Source organism: Cynara cardunculus (genome assembly GCF_001531365.2).
Source record: "Cynara cardunculus var. scolymus isolate 2C chromosome LG 13, CcrdV1, whole genome shotgun sequence".
Taxonomy (NCBI): domain Eukaryota; kingdom Viridiplantae; phylum Streptophyta; class Magnoliopsida; order Asterales; family Asteraceae; genus Cynara; species Cynara cardunculus.
Window position 1 is genome coordinate 26,826,560 of NC_037540.1, and position 12,684 is coordinate 26,839,243.

A 12,684-nucleotide genomic window follows, 5' to 3' on the forward strand; every position below is an offset into this window, starting at 1 on the left:
ATACAACATATACACATGTATATATACAACATATACACATGTAACATGTATTGTCCCCTTTCCTAGAAAAGAGCAAGTCCCAACTCCATTTCTCAACATTAAGCGAACCAACAGGTTATTTTATTCTTTCCCTGAAAGTTTGGAAATGCGATCCAAATATTTTATTTGCCAAAACATGCCATAATACCTTCATTTAACTGGAGGTTTTCACAGAAACAGCCGCTCTACTATTTGTGGCAGAGGGCAGGTTTGCATACATCTCACCCCTTCCCAGACCCTACTTTACAGTGGAATATACTAGGCCAGTTTGGTTTGGTTTGTTTACCTTCATTTAACCCTCTTTAATTAGTAATAGATGTAGAACCTGACCATCTCATAAGCTAAATCTACGCACAGGGCAGTAGATTTTTAAGGGAATGGGTATGATGGGTGTTCATTTCTCGTTATATGAACTACATTAATTTTATTTGTTATATTCTATCCCTATATTTGCAGCTTGGTTGGATTTCATGCTTAAATGGATGTAAATGAGTAAAAAATGCATTTTTGTCCTAAATGTCGAATGTGTTAAAATAAAATAAAATGGACTTATATTGTTGTTTTTGTGTGAATAAGCGATAGTTTCAATTTCTTGAAGGATTAGCCAGTGGAAAACCATAGTGCAAGAGTGTTTGATCATGCAAATTTCTGGGAATATCGATGGATTAAACTATGTAAACAAATATCGAGTGTTTCACGGTCTCAACATACATGGAAAGCTTGAAGAACTTTGTTGGATTAAATTTTGAACCTTACAATCTCTTGCATGACCAGGCCTTGAGCAGTGGTGAATCAATAACTTTTTTTCACCGGTGGCACAAAATATTAATGTAATATGAAGTAAAGAGTGAATTACTACATCCTCAGTCCCTCTTTCATGCCTCCATTCTGGATTTGGACCCTAAAACACATCAACTACACCCGTGGTCCTTATTTTGTGTTTTCCATAACAGACTGGTCCCTTGATTTAACACCGTTAAATGAAAGGTCGTTATCCCTGTCATCTGCCCCTCATGTGAATGGCAATTTGGTCATGTTACCTATTTGGTCATGTTAACAAATACAGTGTGCAAAGTATAACTTACATCAAACCACTACTACTTGCAAAAATACATTTGCAAAAATACATGATTTCATAATCAACTAATGATATATGAAAAAAGTAAATATAATATAAGCATCCAAAATCCATTATCGAAGCAAATATATATGCATTTCATACTAAGAAGAAAAAACTACTACCAACAAGCACACAATCAATTAAAATGAATTAAATATCAAATAGTAAATAAAATATAAGCATCAAGAAAACAATTTGGCTAGTGATCCCATATAGTATCATCACATTCACAAAACTTGGATTTCAGAAAACAAAAGAATTCACCTATCACCTGTACAATCACTCCTGTAAGATCAAAATCGAATATTTATAACTCTGATCAAGGGAAAACATACAAAACTCATCGAAAACAACAAATTGCATGCGTGAACCTTACGCAATACGTTTGACGGTGATAAAATCAAGAAAACAATTTATGTAATTTATTAAATTATAATAGAATAATTATTTTTTATAACAAAAATATATCATTTGAAGTTTTCGTCAAAACAATTAAAATGACACCAAATAAAAAGTTTATATGGTTTTCTATTTTTATTTTTATCTCTTTTCTACATTATTTTTTATTATTAATATATAATAAATTACATAAATTAATAAAAATATAGAAACCGTATAAAAATAATATTTTGATAACAGTAAAATGAAAGTTTAAGAAACATAAAATACAATAAATAAAATTTAAAGAATGAATAAAATGTAAAAGAGAGACCTATTTGATGTTTTAGAAGAGAATTAAGTTTTATTTTGAGATTATATTGGTAAAATATAAGTCTGTTCCACTTTGTTCCACCCTGTTCCATGGGGTAGGGATGGAACAGGCCTGTTCAACTTTGTTCCTGTCTGTTCCACATAAAATTTATGCCAAACATGGAACAAGGATCCCTGTCCTGTTCTGTCCTGTCCAGTGTACCAAACGCACCCTGAAGGATTAGCTGGTGAAAAACTATACTGCAAGGGTGCTAATCCACCAATTACTCAAAACAACCAAAGGTAATATACACAAAACACAATAAACTGAGCTGATAATTCAAATCGAACACACATAAATCATCAAACTGAAATTCTAATCATGGATCACATGGCCATCTACCAAACAAGAATTTGTTCTCAAGATAATGCAAATACACACTAAGAGAACAAGAAAAATAACACCAAGGTGTACTCAAAAAGTGTAAGAATCGGAGAATAATATATTTCCCAAGTTTCAAAAGCTAGGTTCAAAAGTGTTTCAGAACCTATTTTGAGTCAACTTTCGAGATTAAACCATAACAATCCAAGAGCTTTTAGCCTATATTTATAACACTTTATGGTTGGAAATCCTTATGAATCTAGTTTATTATGCTACAAACGCTTCTCGATTTGAAGTTTTCTGCAGCAAGATAAGGTCAATTTATGAAACTCATGCTGTCAATAGATCGAGTTACTTACCGGTTTGACTTGATAGTCCAACCCCCTTTCATATTCCTTTGATTTTTTAGACATTTAAAGTAGCTTTTAGTTGCCTCCATAATTTTTAATACCACTTTCTTTGTTTTTATATTCTTTACTAAAATTTGTAGTCTTTTCTATTCCCAAAGTTAGCAATTATCACCAAAGTTAATGGTTCCTTTTTTGGATAAAGAGCTATGTAAACTCTTGGAAACTACTGTAATGTCACACTCGGCTAATTTCAGCATTTGGCTTCTTGGGTAGAAGATGTCCTTCCTCAATTTCACTATTATCTCTTCAGTGGCTTCCACTGAGGGGAATGTGTATATAAGTTCTTATCTATTGATGGATCCCTTAGGTGGCGAGTTTGGTTACTCTATTTGCTTCACTTATATATCGTGCATTTTCTGAGACTTCTGTTTTGTTAAGGAGAATCCCATTAAATTAAAGAAAGTGTTTCCTATCAACTGTGGGCGTATGATAACATTGCCCAAAATGGATTACCAATTGGAAGTTCTAAATTCAGATAAATAACCACATCTACCCTAAATGCACCTCACAGAATAAAGGCACACAATATACAGAACGACATTAACCGACCAACAAGCTTTCCAATTTAACACAAAAACCAACTAACTGAAGCAACCATGATTAGATCGATGTTAAAGAAAACCGTGCCGTAGAACGAAAAATAGATCAAAAGGGAGAAAAAAATAATCGGTGCTTACTAAAACCATCTTCAACAAGGTAATTGAAAGTGTGTCCATCGCAGTTGTAGGTGAACTTATTGTTAGTTGCAGGAAGCTTCTGGAGGCACTGAGAGGCGATAGAAGTGAAATTTCCGGTAAATTCAGTGTACTCGGAGAGGATCACGGTTCCTCTAGACACAAAACTATAGATCAAAGACTGTTGCCCCATTAAGATTATGAAAATGACGATCTACAAAACCTTACTCCCGTAAGAACCCTAGCAGTAAGAAAAGCAGCGCCTTGAACAGAAACGGATAGTGCGATGCTGATAGAGGGTATTGAAGGAGACGTGACGATGGAGAAATGTATGAATCTGATCTATTTTCCAAGGGAGGGGTGGACGTCCAAAAGAAAGAAAGGGAAAAGTTTGTGGGTTTCGTAGATATAAAGGAATGAAAGGGTTTTAAACCGCTTTGAAGTAATATATTTCCGTTGAATGTCGTTTACCAAAAACCCTCTTGGTTGTTTCGTTTTCTCTTCTACTTTTCTTATTTTTTTTTTAATGAATATTTTAAATAAATGAATAAAATAAGATAATTAAAATAACATTATAATTTAAAAAATTTAACTACTCAAATTTTGTTATACAATTCAAACATCTACCATCTTTCTTTTTATTCATAAATATTTAATTAAATTTTATTTTTATATCGATTTTTCCGTAAGATATGAATCGAATGCATATTTTAGCCAAATAATCATTTTAATTTTCAAATACGTATCATCTTCTTTCATATATTCATAATCATTCTCTAATCTATTATGTGATCCATAATGTGAGGTAACATGAATAATACCACAATTCAAATATTATAATATATTTCATGCATCTACTATTTTTTTCTTTTATTATATAATGACTTTCAATCTATCATTTCTCACATCAATATGAATAACGAAAACAACACCACAATCGAATATGTTTAATACTTAAATCTCATAATACTATTTCATGTCCTACGATCTTCATTTTATGTATACATATATAAATATAGATCTTTATATAGAAGGATCCCTCCAAAAAGTACATTATAAGCTATAGTTTTCACTATTGATATTTATCAACATTATGTCATTTTGTATTTAATTAAATAATTTGTGTGTGTGTATATATTTTTTCTTTTTGCAAAAAGAGGGAAGGTCAAAAATTATGTTTTAGCCAATTTATTTTGTATGTTTAACATTTTTTTGCTAAAAATTGGTTGACCAAAATGAGTCAACCCAAGAGCTCGGAGGATCGGACAAAATAAGCCAACAACATGAGTTTAGAGGATCGGTCAAGAGAAGCCAACCTCATGAGTTGCCACAAAGACATCTCAATCTCTCTTCTTATACCCACCATTCATTGTAAATCTTTCATATCTCTGTCAATGTGGGATATACAGAACTCAACCACAATTCAAGAAATGAAGAATACTCATTTCTTAGGATGTCACCTCATCCCTTATAAGTTTTACTCTAATTGGTTTTGCCATCTGGTTTTTCATTACTATAATTTTCATTGTTTGGATGGAAATGGTTTTGATTTCAATCATAGCTATACATTTGAAAGACATCTTTCATATTTTTGTATACATATAGAAAAATATTTCATAACTATAAATTTTACCATTTGATTGGCTTTGATAGATTTCAACCATGGGTTCTCATAAATATAAAAATTACTAATTGGTTTTGTCATCTGGTTGACTTTGATTTCAATCATGGTTTTTCATTACTATAATTTTCATTGTTTGTATGAAAATGGTTTTGATTTCAACCATGCCTAACATTTGAAAGACATCTTTCATACATTTGTATACATATAGAAAAATATTTCATAATTATATAAGTTTTACCATTTGAGTGGCTTTGATAGATTTCAACCATGGTTTTTCACAAGTATATTTTTTATCGTTTGGTTGGAATTGGTTTTGATTCCAACCCACGACTATAGATTTCAAAGACATATTTCATTTTCTAATCTACCATTTTTCTACCAACATAGAATAATCAAAACACACCACATTTCAATATTTGAGAATATTCAAGTCTTGTAATGTCACCTTACAATACTTGGTTGATCTTTTAATAAGATTTGTTTTATATAATAAACGTTGTTTTGCAAAAATAGAGCCATAAAAATAAGACAACTCATGAGTCAAACCTCATTAGTTGACACAATTATCATCTCATCCTTCATTTTTATACAGGTCTCTTTATAATATTCTTTCTAAATCTCACCAAGTGAGATATCTAAAACTCAACAATAGTTCAGTATTTGGAAATACTTCATTTTCATAATGTCAGCTCACTACCCTTCTGTTCTTCATCAGATAACAGCGGGGCTCGAGAATTGATGTGTATTCGAGCCATAAATCCTATTGTATTCATTGAAATCTGGGTTCATAAATATCACTTCATTCTTTGTGCGGTTTATTTTAATATACATAAAAACAAAGAGTTTTTTATTTGTATGATTAATTTCTTTTTACTAAAATGAGGTTGGCCAAAATGAGTAAACTCATGAGTTTGGGGGGTTGGCCAAAATGAGCCAACGACGTAAGTTTAGAGGATTGATCAAAAGGAGCCAACATCCTAAGTTGCCATAAGAGCATCTCAAATCTCCCTTTAAAATACCCACCATTTATCGTAAATATTTCATATCTCCATCAATGTGGGATACACAAACTCAACCACAATTCATGAAATGAAGAATGTTCACTTCTTAGGATGTCACCTCATTCTTTGTGGGTTTTACTTTAATTATATATATAAAGATATAGATAGAATATCACACTCTATCAATGTATCATTTTTTCATCAATGTGAGATTTCCAAAAGCCAAGCACAACGCAAGATTTTAAAATACATCACTTTCAAGATGTCATCTCAATATTTTAAAATCATCTTTTTATATGAAATAAGCAAACTTAACTGCATTTCAAGATTTAAGTACTCAAATCTCATATTGACAATTGCAAGTGCAAAGGCTGACTCATTTGAGCCAAAAACATGACTTGCAACAAAAAAATCACCTCCTCTTTTCATATATAAACATCCTTACATTCCTTTTACTTTCTTTTTGTCAATATACTATCTTCTTATCAATGTAGGAAAACTAAACAATACTATAATTCAAGACTTTTAGAATACTCAAATTTTATAATGTCACATCACTTGTGATTATTGTTCCTCTATAATAATAATATCTTCTTACCAATGTAGAAAATCTAAACAACACTGTAATTCATGGCTTTGAGAATATACAAATTATAAAATGTTTCCTCAACTCCGATTGTTGTTCTTTCATAATAAAAAAACTATCACTCTAAAATTAGAGGTCAAACAATAGCTCACATATTTATATTGCTCTTTTAATTTTCGAACCATCACATGCTTATTTTATATATACATATCATACTCTATCAATGTATCATTTGTTCATCAATGTGGGATTTCCAAAAACCAACCACAACGCAAGATTTTAAAATACACCGTTCACAAGATGTCATCTCAATATTTTAAAGTTATCTTTTTATATGATATAAACAAACTTAACCACATTTCAAGATTTAAAAAAAATACTCAAATCTCATAATGAGGATCGCAAATGAAATGGTTGACTCTTTTGAGCCAACATCATGACTTACAACAAAAAGAATCACCTCCTTTTTTCATATATATACACATATCATTCCTTATACTTTTTTTCTTCCCACCAATGTGAGATAAACAAATTTAACCACATTTCAAGATTTAAGGAATACTCAAATCTCATAGTGTCATGTCATTCTAGTTAATTTCTCCTTTAATATGTATATAGATTTGAGTATTTACAATAGTTTTTTTTTAAATTGAGAAAATAGAGAAAATGAGAATTATAAGCTAATATTTTGTTTCAACAGTTTTTCTAAAACTATTTCAAAAATAGGGAAAGTATGAGAGAGTTGGATTTTTTCTCCAAATATGGAGATAACGCCAAAAATGATAACCATTAATAGGAAACTTTAAAAATAAATATTTAGAGATAAATAATATTTTGATAGAAGAATGAAATATTTTAATATTATAATTAGAGATACTATTCCTATTAGAAATAATAATTTAGATGTTATTGAGAAGGAAAAAATGGTTTGTTATAAAGGGTAAGTATTGACTTAAATCCTTCCGTTGAAATTTACAAAGGAATGGTCTAATAATTCAAAGAAGCTTCGGTTACAATATTTGTTTCATATTGGGAACGTTGGATCTTTAAGCAGATATATTTTATTAATAAAACTGAGGTTCTTGAATTTATCCTATTATTCATATCATTGAGGACTGCATTATTGGATTGTATTGCAAATATTCCTGAGCAAATATATTTTATTATATTTTGGTGTTTATCTCCCTGCATTTGCAAAGAAGTGATTCATTCACTAGACCCTTCTAGTCTAACGCTCATTTTTCGGTATTTAAAATATGTAATGCAGGAATGACGGGGTCCAGGGATAATAAGGGGAAAGGAAAAATGTGATTATTTTCTTAATCTGATATCTGCTTTTGGAAATCTGCATGAGATTGCTTATTTTTGAAGAAACATGTTGTATTACATGTGATAGTACATGATTTTGTTTTGGAATTTTCCATATGTAAATTTTTTACATATAAGAATCCTTGTACTAGTGTGACCTTGTGATGTAAACTATATTTCTATGTAATGAAATATGTGTTATTTGCAAATGTGGTGTTTGAGGGTGTTACAGAAGTGGTATCAGAGCCTTAGTTTAAGAGATTTAGGTATTCAAAGCATGATGCGTAGACTTAAACTGTCATTTGCATGTTAAGAGTCCCGGACAAAATTAGTATCACTGGGAATAAAATATAATGGGTTAAAGAGGGCCGTATGTAAGGTGAATTTTCGAATTACAAATGGTCAATGTAATTATGAATTTACAGGTACATACCTATACTCGAATACCATATTATATTTGGGAATGTGAATACGTGATATTTAATACTAAAATATATGCAGATGTCTAGTCGATCATGAAGATCAGAAAGAATTACCTGCTTTGCATTTGAAGAAAGAGAGGAATCTCTTGTTAATCCTCCAACTTACGCTTTAGGGAGTAGAGGTCGTGGAAGGGGTAGGGGTAGAGGTCGAGGAAGTCAGGCTGAGATTCGCCCTGATCAAGAGGAATCTATTTCTAGGAATGCACATCAAGAACAAAGGCAACAACCTGAGTTTATAATAAGAGATGTTTTGACAGAAGAAATGGGGAAATTAAGAGAAACTTTGATATCCATTATGGGATTACCAGCCAGAATAGAAACTGAGCGAGTTGGAATTAATCCTCCAGCTCCTTCAGCAGACAGCAATAACCGGGAGGAGATATAAAGATGTTTTTTTGACATGTAAACCTCCGACCTTTTTAGGAGAAAGAGATCCAGTAAAAGCAATGTGCTGGATAAAAGAGATTGAGTCGGTTTTTAACACTAGTAGGTGTTCTAAAGAAGATAAGGTTAGATTTGCAGTATCTATGCTCAAATCTAATGCCTTATATTGGTGGGATGTGGAGTCCTCGGCACAACCGGATATACTGCAAACAATGTCTTAGGAAGAATTTGTGAGTAAATTCAAAACACAATTCTGTCCTACGACTGCAGTAAGACAGATGGAAAAAGATTTTCTTAAGCTGGAGCAAGGGAATAGATCTGTACGGGATTATACCGAGAAATTTATTGAGTTTTCTCGTTTTGCGGAGCATTATGTTTCTTCAGAGTCTCGAAAGGTGGAAAGGTATATTTGGGGATTGAAACCCTCTATCCGGGAGTTCGTGATTGCTATGAACCCTGAAACTTTCTCTTTAGCCGTAAGTGCTGCCAAAGTTACTGAAAGAAACAAAAATCGGCAAGATGAAGAGAAAATAATAGAGAAAAGAAAGTGGAAGGGGTCTTCAGTCAATTTTCGAAGACCCAAGTTTATTAAATCAGATAACCGTGCTCTACAGCCGCTACCTGTTGGAACTTGTCCACGGTGTCAACAAATACATCAAGGGAATTGTCCATCTGAACCGAAGAGATGTTATCGTTGTGGGGAGGCAAGGCATTTATCAAGGGATTGCACTACACCCAAAAGGTGTTTTCAATGCTATTCACCTCACCACATCCGACCAAATTGTCCACAATTAAAAACTCCTCGTTTGACAATGGAAGGAAATGCTCCCAGTAATCGTGGAAGGCCTAGTGTACCGAGGGGAGGTGTAATATTCAGGTTACAAGTTTAATTTGAGATTTTAATATATATATATATATATAAGTGTGTGAGGTATGTGAAGAATTGGGGTGTGTATAGCCGACTCTTGTAGAAGACGGCCATACACTTGCTATAAATAACAAGTGTATGTTAAAGATAAAGGGTGGATTTTTGAGAGAATCTTCTTCATATATTGAGAGTAAAGGTAGAAGAGTTAATCCGATCAATATAAGGTGAGTGTTTTATGCTTGAGTATTAAAGATTTGCATGCAATTCATTTCTATTTTGAATTGTCTTAATATGAACATCATATGTATCCTGCGGACTCCACCTAAACCGGTCAAGTTATGACCGGATATCTACCTAAACCGGTCAAGTTATGACTGAATATCTACTAAACCGCTCAAGTGTTGAACGAATATGTTTTTAAACCGCTCAAGGGACAGCCAGATTCTCTTTAAATCGCTCATGTGTTAACCGACTTAAAGCTAAACCGCTCAAGGCATGGTCGATGTAACCTTGATATTCTAAGTGTTTGTCCGGACTTCATATCCGGACAAGGTTGACCGGACTTCAAATCCGGATAATGTGTTAGAATTTTTTTGATATAATTAGAGAGAGAGATGTAATGGCGGTGTAACCGCGAGAGAGAGATGTAATGGCGGTGTAACCGCGATAGACATTTAGTTGCTCATAAATGTATTCAAGATATTTTTTTTGTTTAGCACATGTTTTGTAAATGATATTACATTATGTGTTATGAGTATATATATATATGGATTATCGGTATATAGAATATGTAGGTTGTTACAGTTGGTATCAGAGCCTTAGTTTGAGGGATCTGGGTATTTGCAAAATACTTAGACTTAAACTAGAGGTGCAGAAGTTTTGATAATAGGTTTCACTGGGTCTATGAACATGAGAATATGTTATAGCTGAACCTATTGAGTTAGGAATAGACATGAGGATAAATGTGTTATTATGTTGTGATTATAAGAATAATCATGTGTGTTTAAATGTGACAGAAAAAGTTATATACTAAGAAATGGCAGATAATCCCAATCAATCAGAAAGGACCTCTACTGGTTATGGAAGAGGTCGGGGAAGAAGAAACATAACACAAGGAGAGGACCCGGAAAATGTGATGACGATAGAAATGCGAAGTCGTAGCAGGGGTCGAGGAAGAGGTAGAGGTACTAGACAAGAACAGGAACTGTCGGCTCAAGAAAGTTCAATGTCTGGTCATGGAAGAGGAAGGGCAAGGGGTGGACACAATGTTCCTGATCCCAGATTTATTACCCAAGAAATGTTGGCAGCAGAGTTGGGAAAGTTCCAAGAAAGTTTGGTGAATTTATTGGGGCGTACAACCCAAAATAATCCAGAAGTGGTAAGAAATCCCGACTATCAGGAGGAAGCCGGAGCTAGTACACTGGTAACTGGTATATCTGTATCCCTTACTTCGTCCTCAATACAAAAAGGAGGAGATATCAAAATGTTTCTTGCTTGTAAACCTCCTAAGTTTTCTGGTGAGCGTGATCCTGTTAAAGCTATGTGTTGGCTTAAAGAAATAGAACTGAGTCTGTAAATCAGTAAAAGTGCAGAAGAGGATAAATTATGTTTGCTGTGTCACGTCTGAGATCAAATGCTTTGTACTGGTGGGAAGTCCTGTCCAGTTCAGATCCGAACATTTTGAAGACCATGTTGTGGGAAGAATTTGTGGTTAAGTTTAAAATGCAGTATTGTCCTGAAGCTGCAGGACGAAAGTTGGAAGATGATTTCCTTCGTCTTGAACAAGGAAACATGTTAGTCCGCCAGTATACGGAAGTTTTTATGGAACAATCCCGGTTCACTGAAGCTTACATCATATCGAAAAACAGTAAAGTAAGAAAGTACATCTAAGGTTTAGAATCGAATCTTCGAAAATATGTAATATCTAGGAATCCGACAACATTTCAAGCGACAGTTAATGCTGCTGAAATACTGGAACAAGATATTAACCGGCAATCACCAGAAAGGGTTGGAGAGAAAAGAAAGGGGGAAGCTACAGTAACTGATTTCCGTAGACCGAGGTTTATGGAAAATTTGAATCGRCCAGTCTCAAGRTTTGCTGATAGGGCGTGTACCCGATGTCATAAGATACATCAGGGAAATTGCAATACATAATCTCGAGTATGCTTTAAATATCCGGAACCAGGACATATAGCTCGAGACTGTCGGATGACGTGGATGTGTTTTACTTATAATTCATCTCAACATGTAAATGCCGATTGTCCGCAAGCAAAGAGTCGAGGGTTTGGTTTTGCTGGAGGTCGGGGATCTGGATATTCTGGGGGTCGAGGATCTGGGTATGTGCCAATAGGTCGTGGGCAAATGAATAATCATGTTAATACAAGTGGACAGGGAAGGATAAGACAAGCAGAGTCTAATGCAAAATGGAGAACCTTTCAGATGATGAGAGGTGAGGCGGAAGAGCACCCTGAAGTGGTGACAGGTACATTCCTTGTTAATTCAGTATGTGCCAAAGTTTTATTTGACTCGGGTGCAAATTGTTCTTTTGTGTCACCGTCGTTTGTTAACTGCGCACATTTATAATCTAAAGCGTTGAGTGAGGATTTAATTGTGGAAACAGCAAACGATAGTGAACTTTCAATTAAGGAAAAGATAGATGAATGCTTTATAAGTATAGAAGGGTGTGAAGTGCCTATACAACTATTTCCTTTGCCTCTAAGGGAATTTGATATAATTATAGGCATGGATTGGTTAGCTGAAAACCAAGCCAACATAGTCTGTAATGAAAAGATGATTCATATAGACTTGCTTGAAAAAGGAAGAGTTGTGATTTATGGAGATCGACGGGATCGTTACTCTAGCCTAATTTCAGTTCTAAAGGCTAGGAAGTATGTACAGAAGGGATGTGTTAGTTTTCTTGCATATGCTATAGATATGAAGAAAGAGAAGGGAAATATGGAGAATATCTTAGTTGTAAGGGAATTTCCTGAGGTATTTCCGGAAGATTTGATAAGTCTACCTCCAGACCGAATGATAGAATTTCAGATCGAATTAATTCCTGGAGCAACACCTGTTGCACGTGCACCATATAGATTAGCTCCTTCTGAGTTAAAGGA

At 33.6% G+C, this 12,684-nt stretch overlaps 1 protein-coding gene across 1 annotated transcript in view; it reads right to left on the bottom strand.

Annotated features, from left to right (window-relative positions):
- LOC112524486 (vesicle-associated membrane protein 722-like) overlaps positions 1-3,733 on the bottom strand; it is a 10,470-nt gene extending 6,737 nt beyond the window's left edge. The window contains exon 1 of the mRNA XM_025134324.1: positions 3,319-3,733. Within this exon, the coding sequence (XP_024990092.1) occupies positions 3,319-3,508 (190 nt within the window). The 5' untranslated portion in view covers positions 3,509-3,733. The remainder of the gene's footprint in view (positions 1-3,318) is intronic.
- Between the last annotated feature and the right edge of the window lie 8,951 nt (positions 3,734-12,684).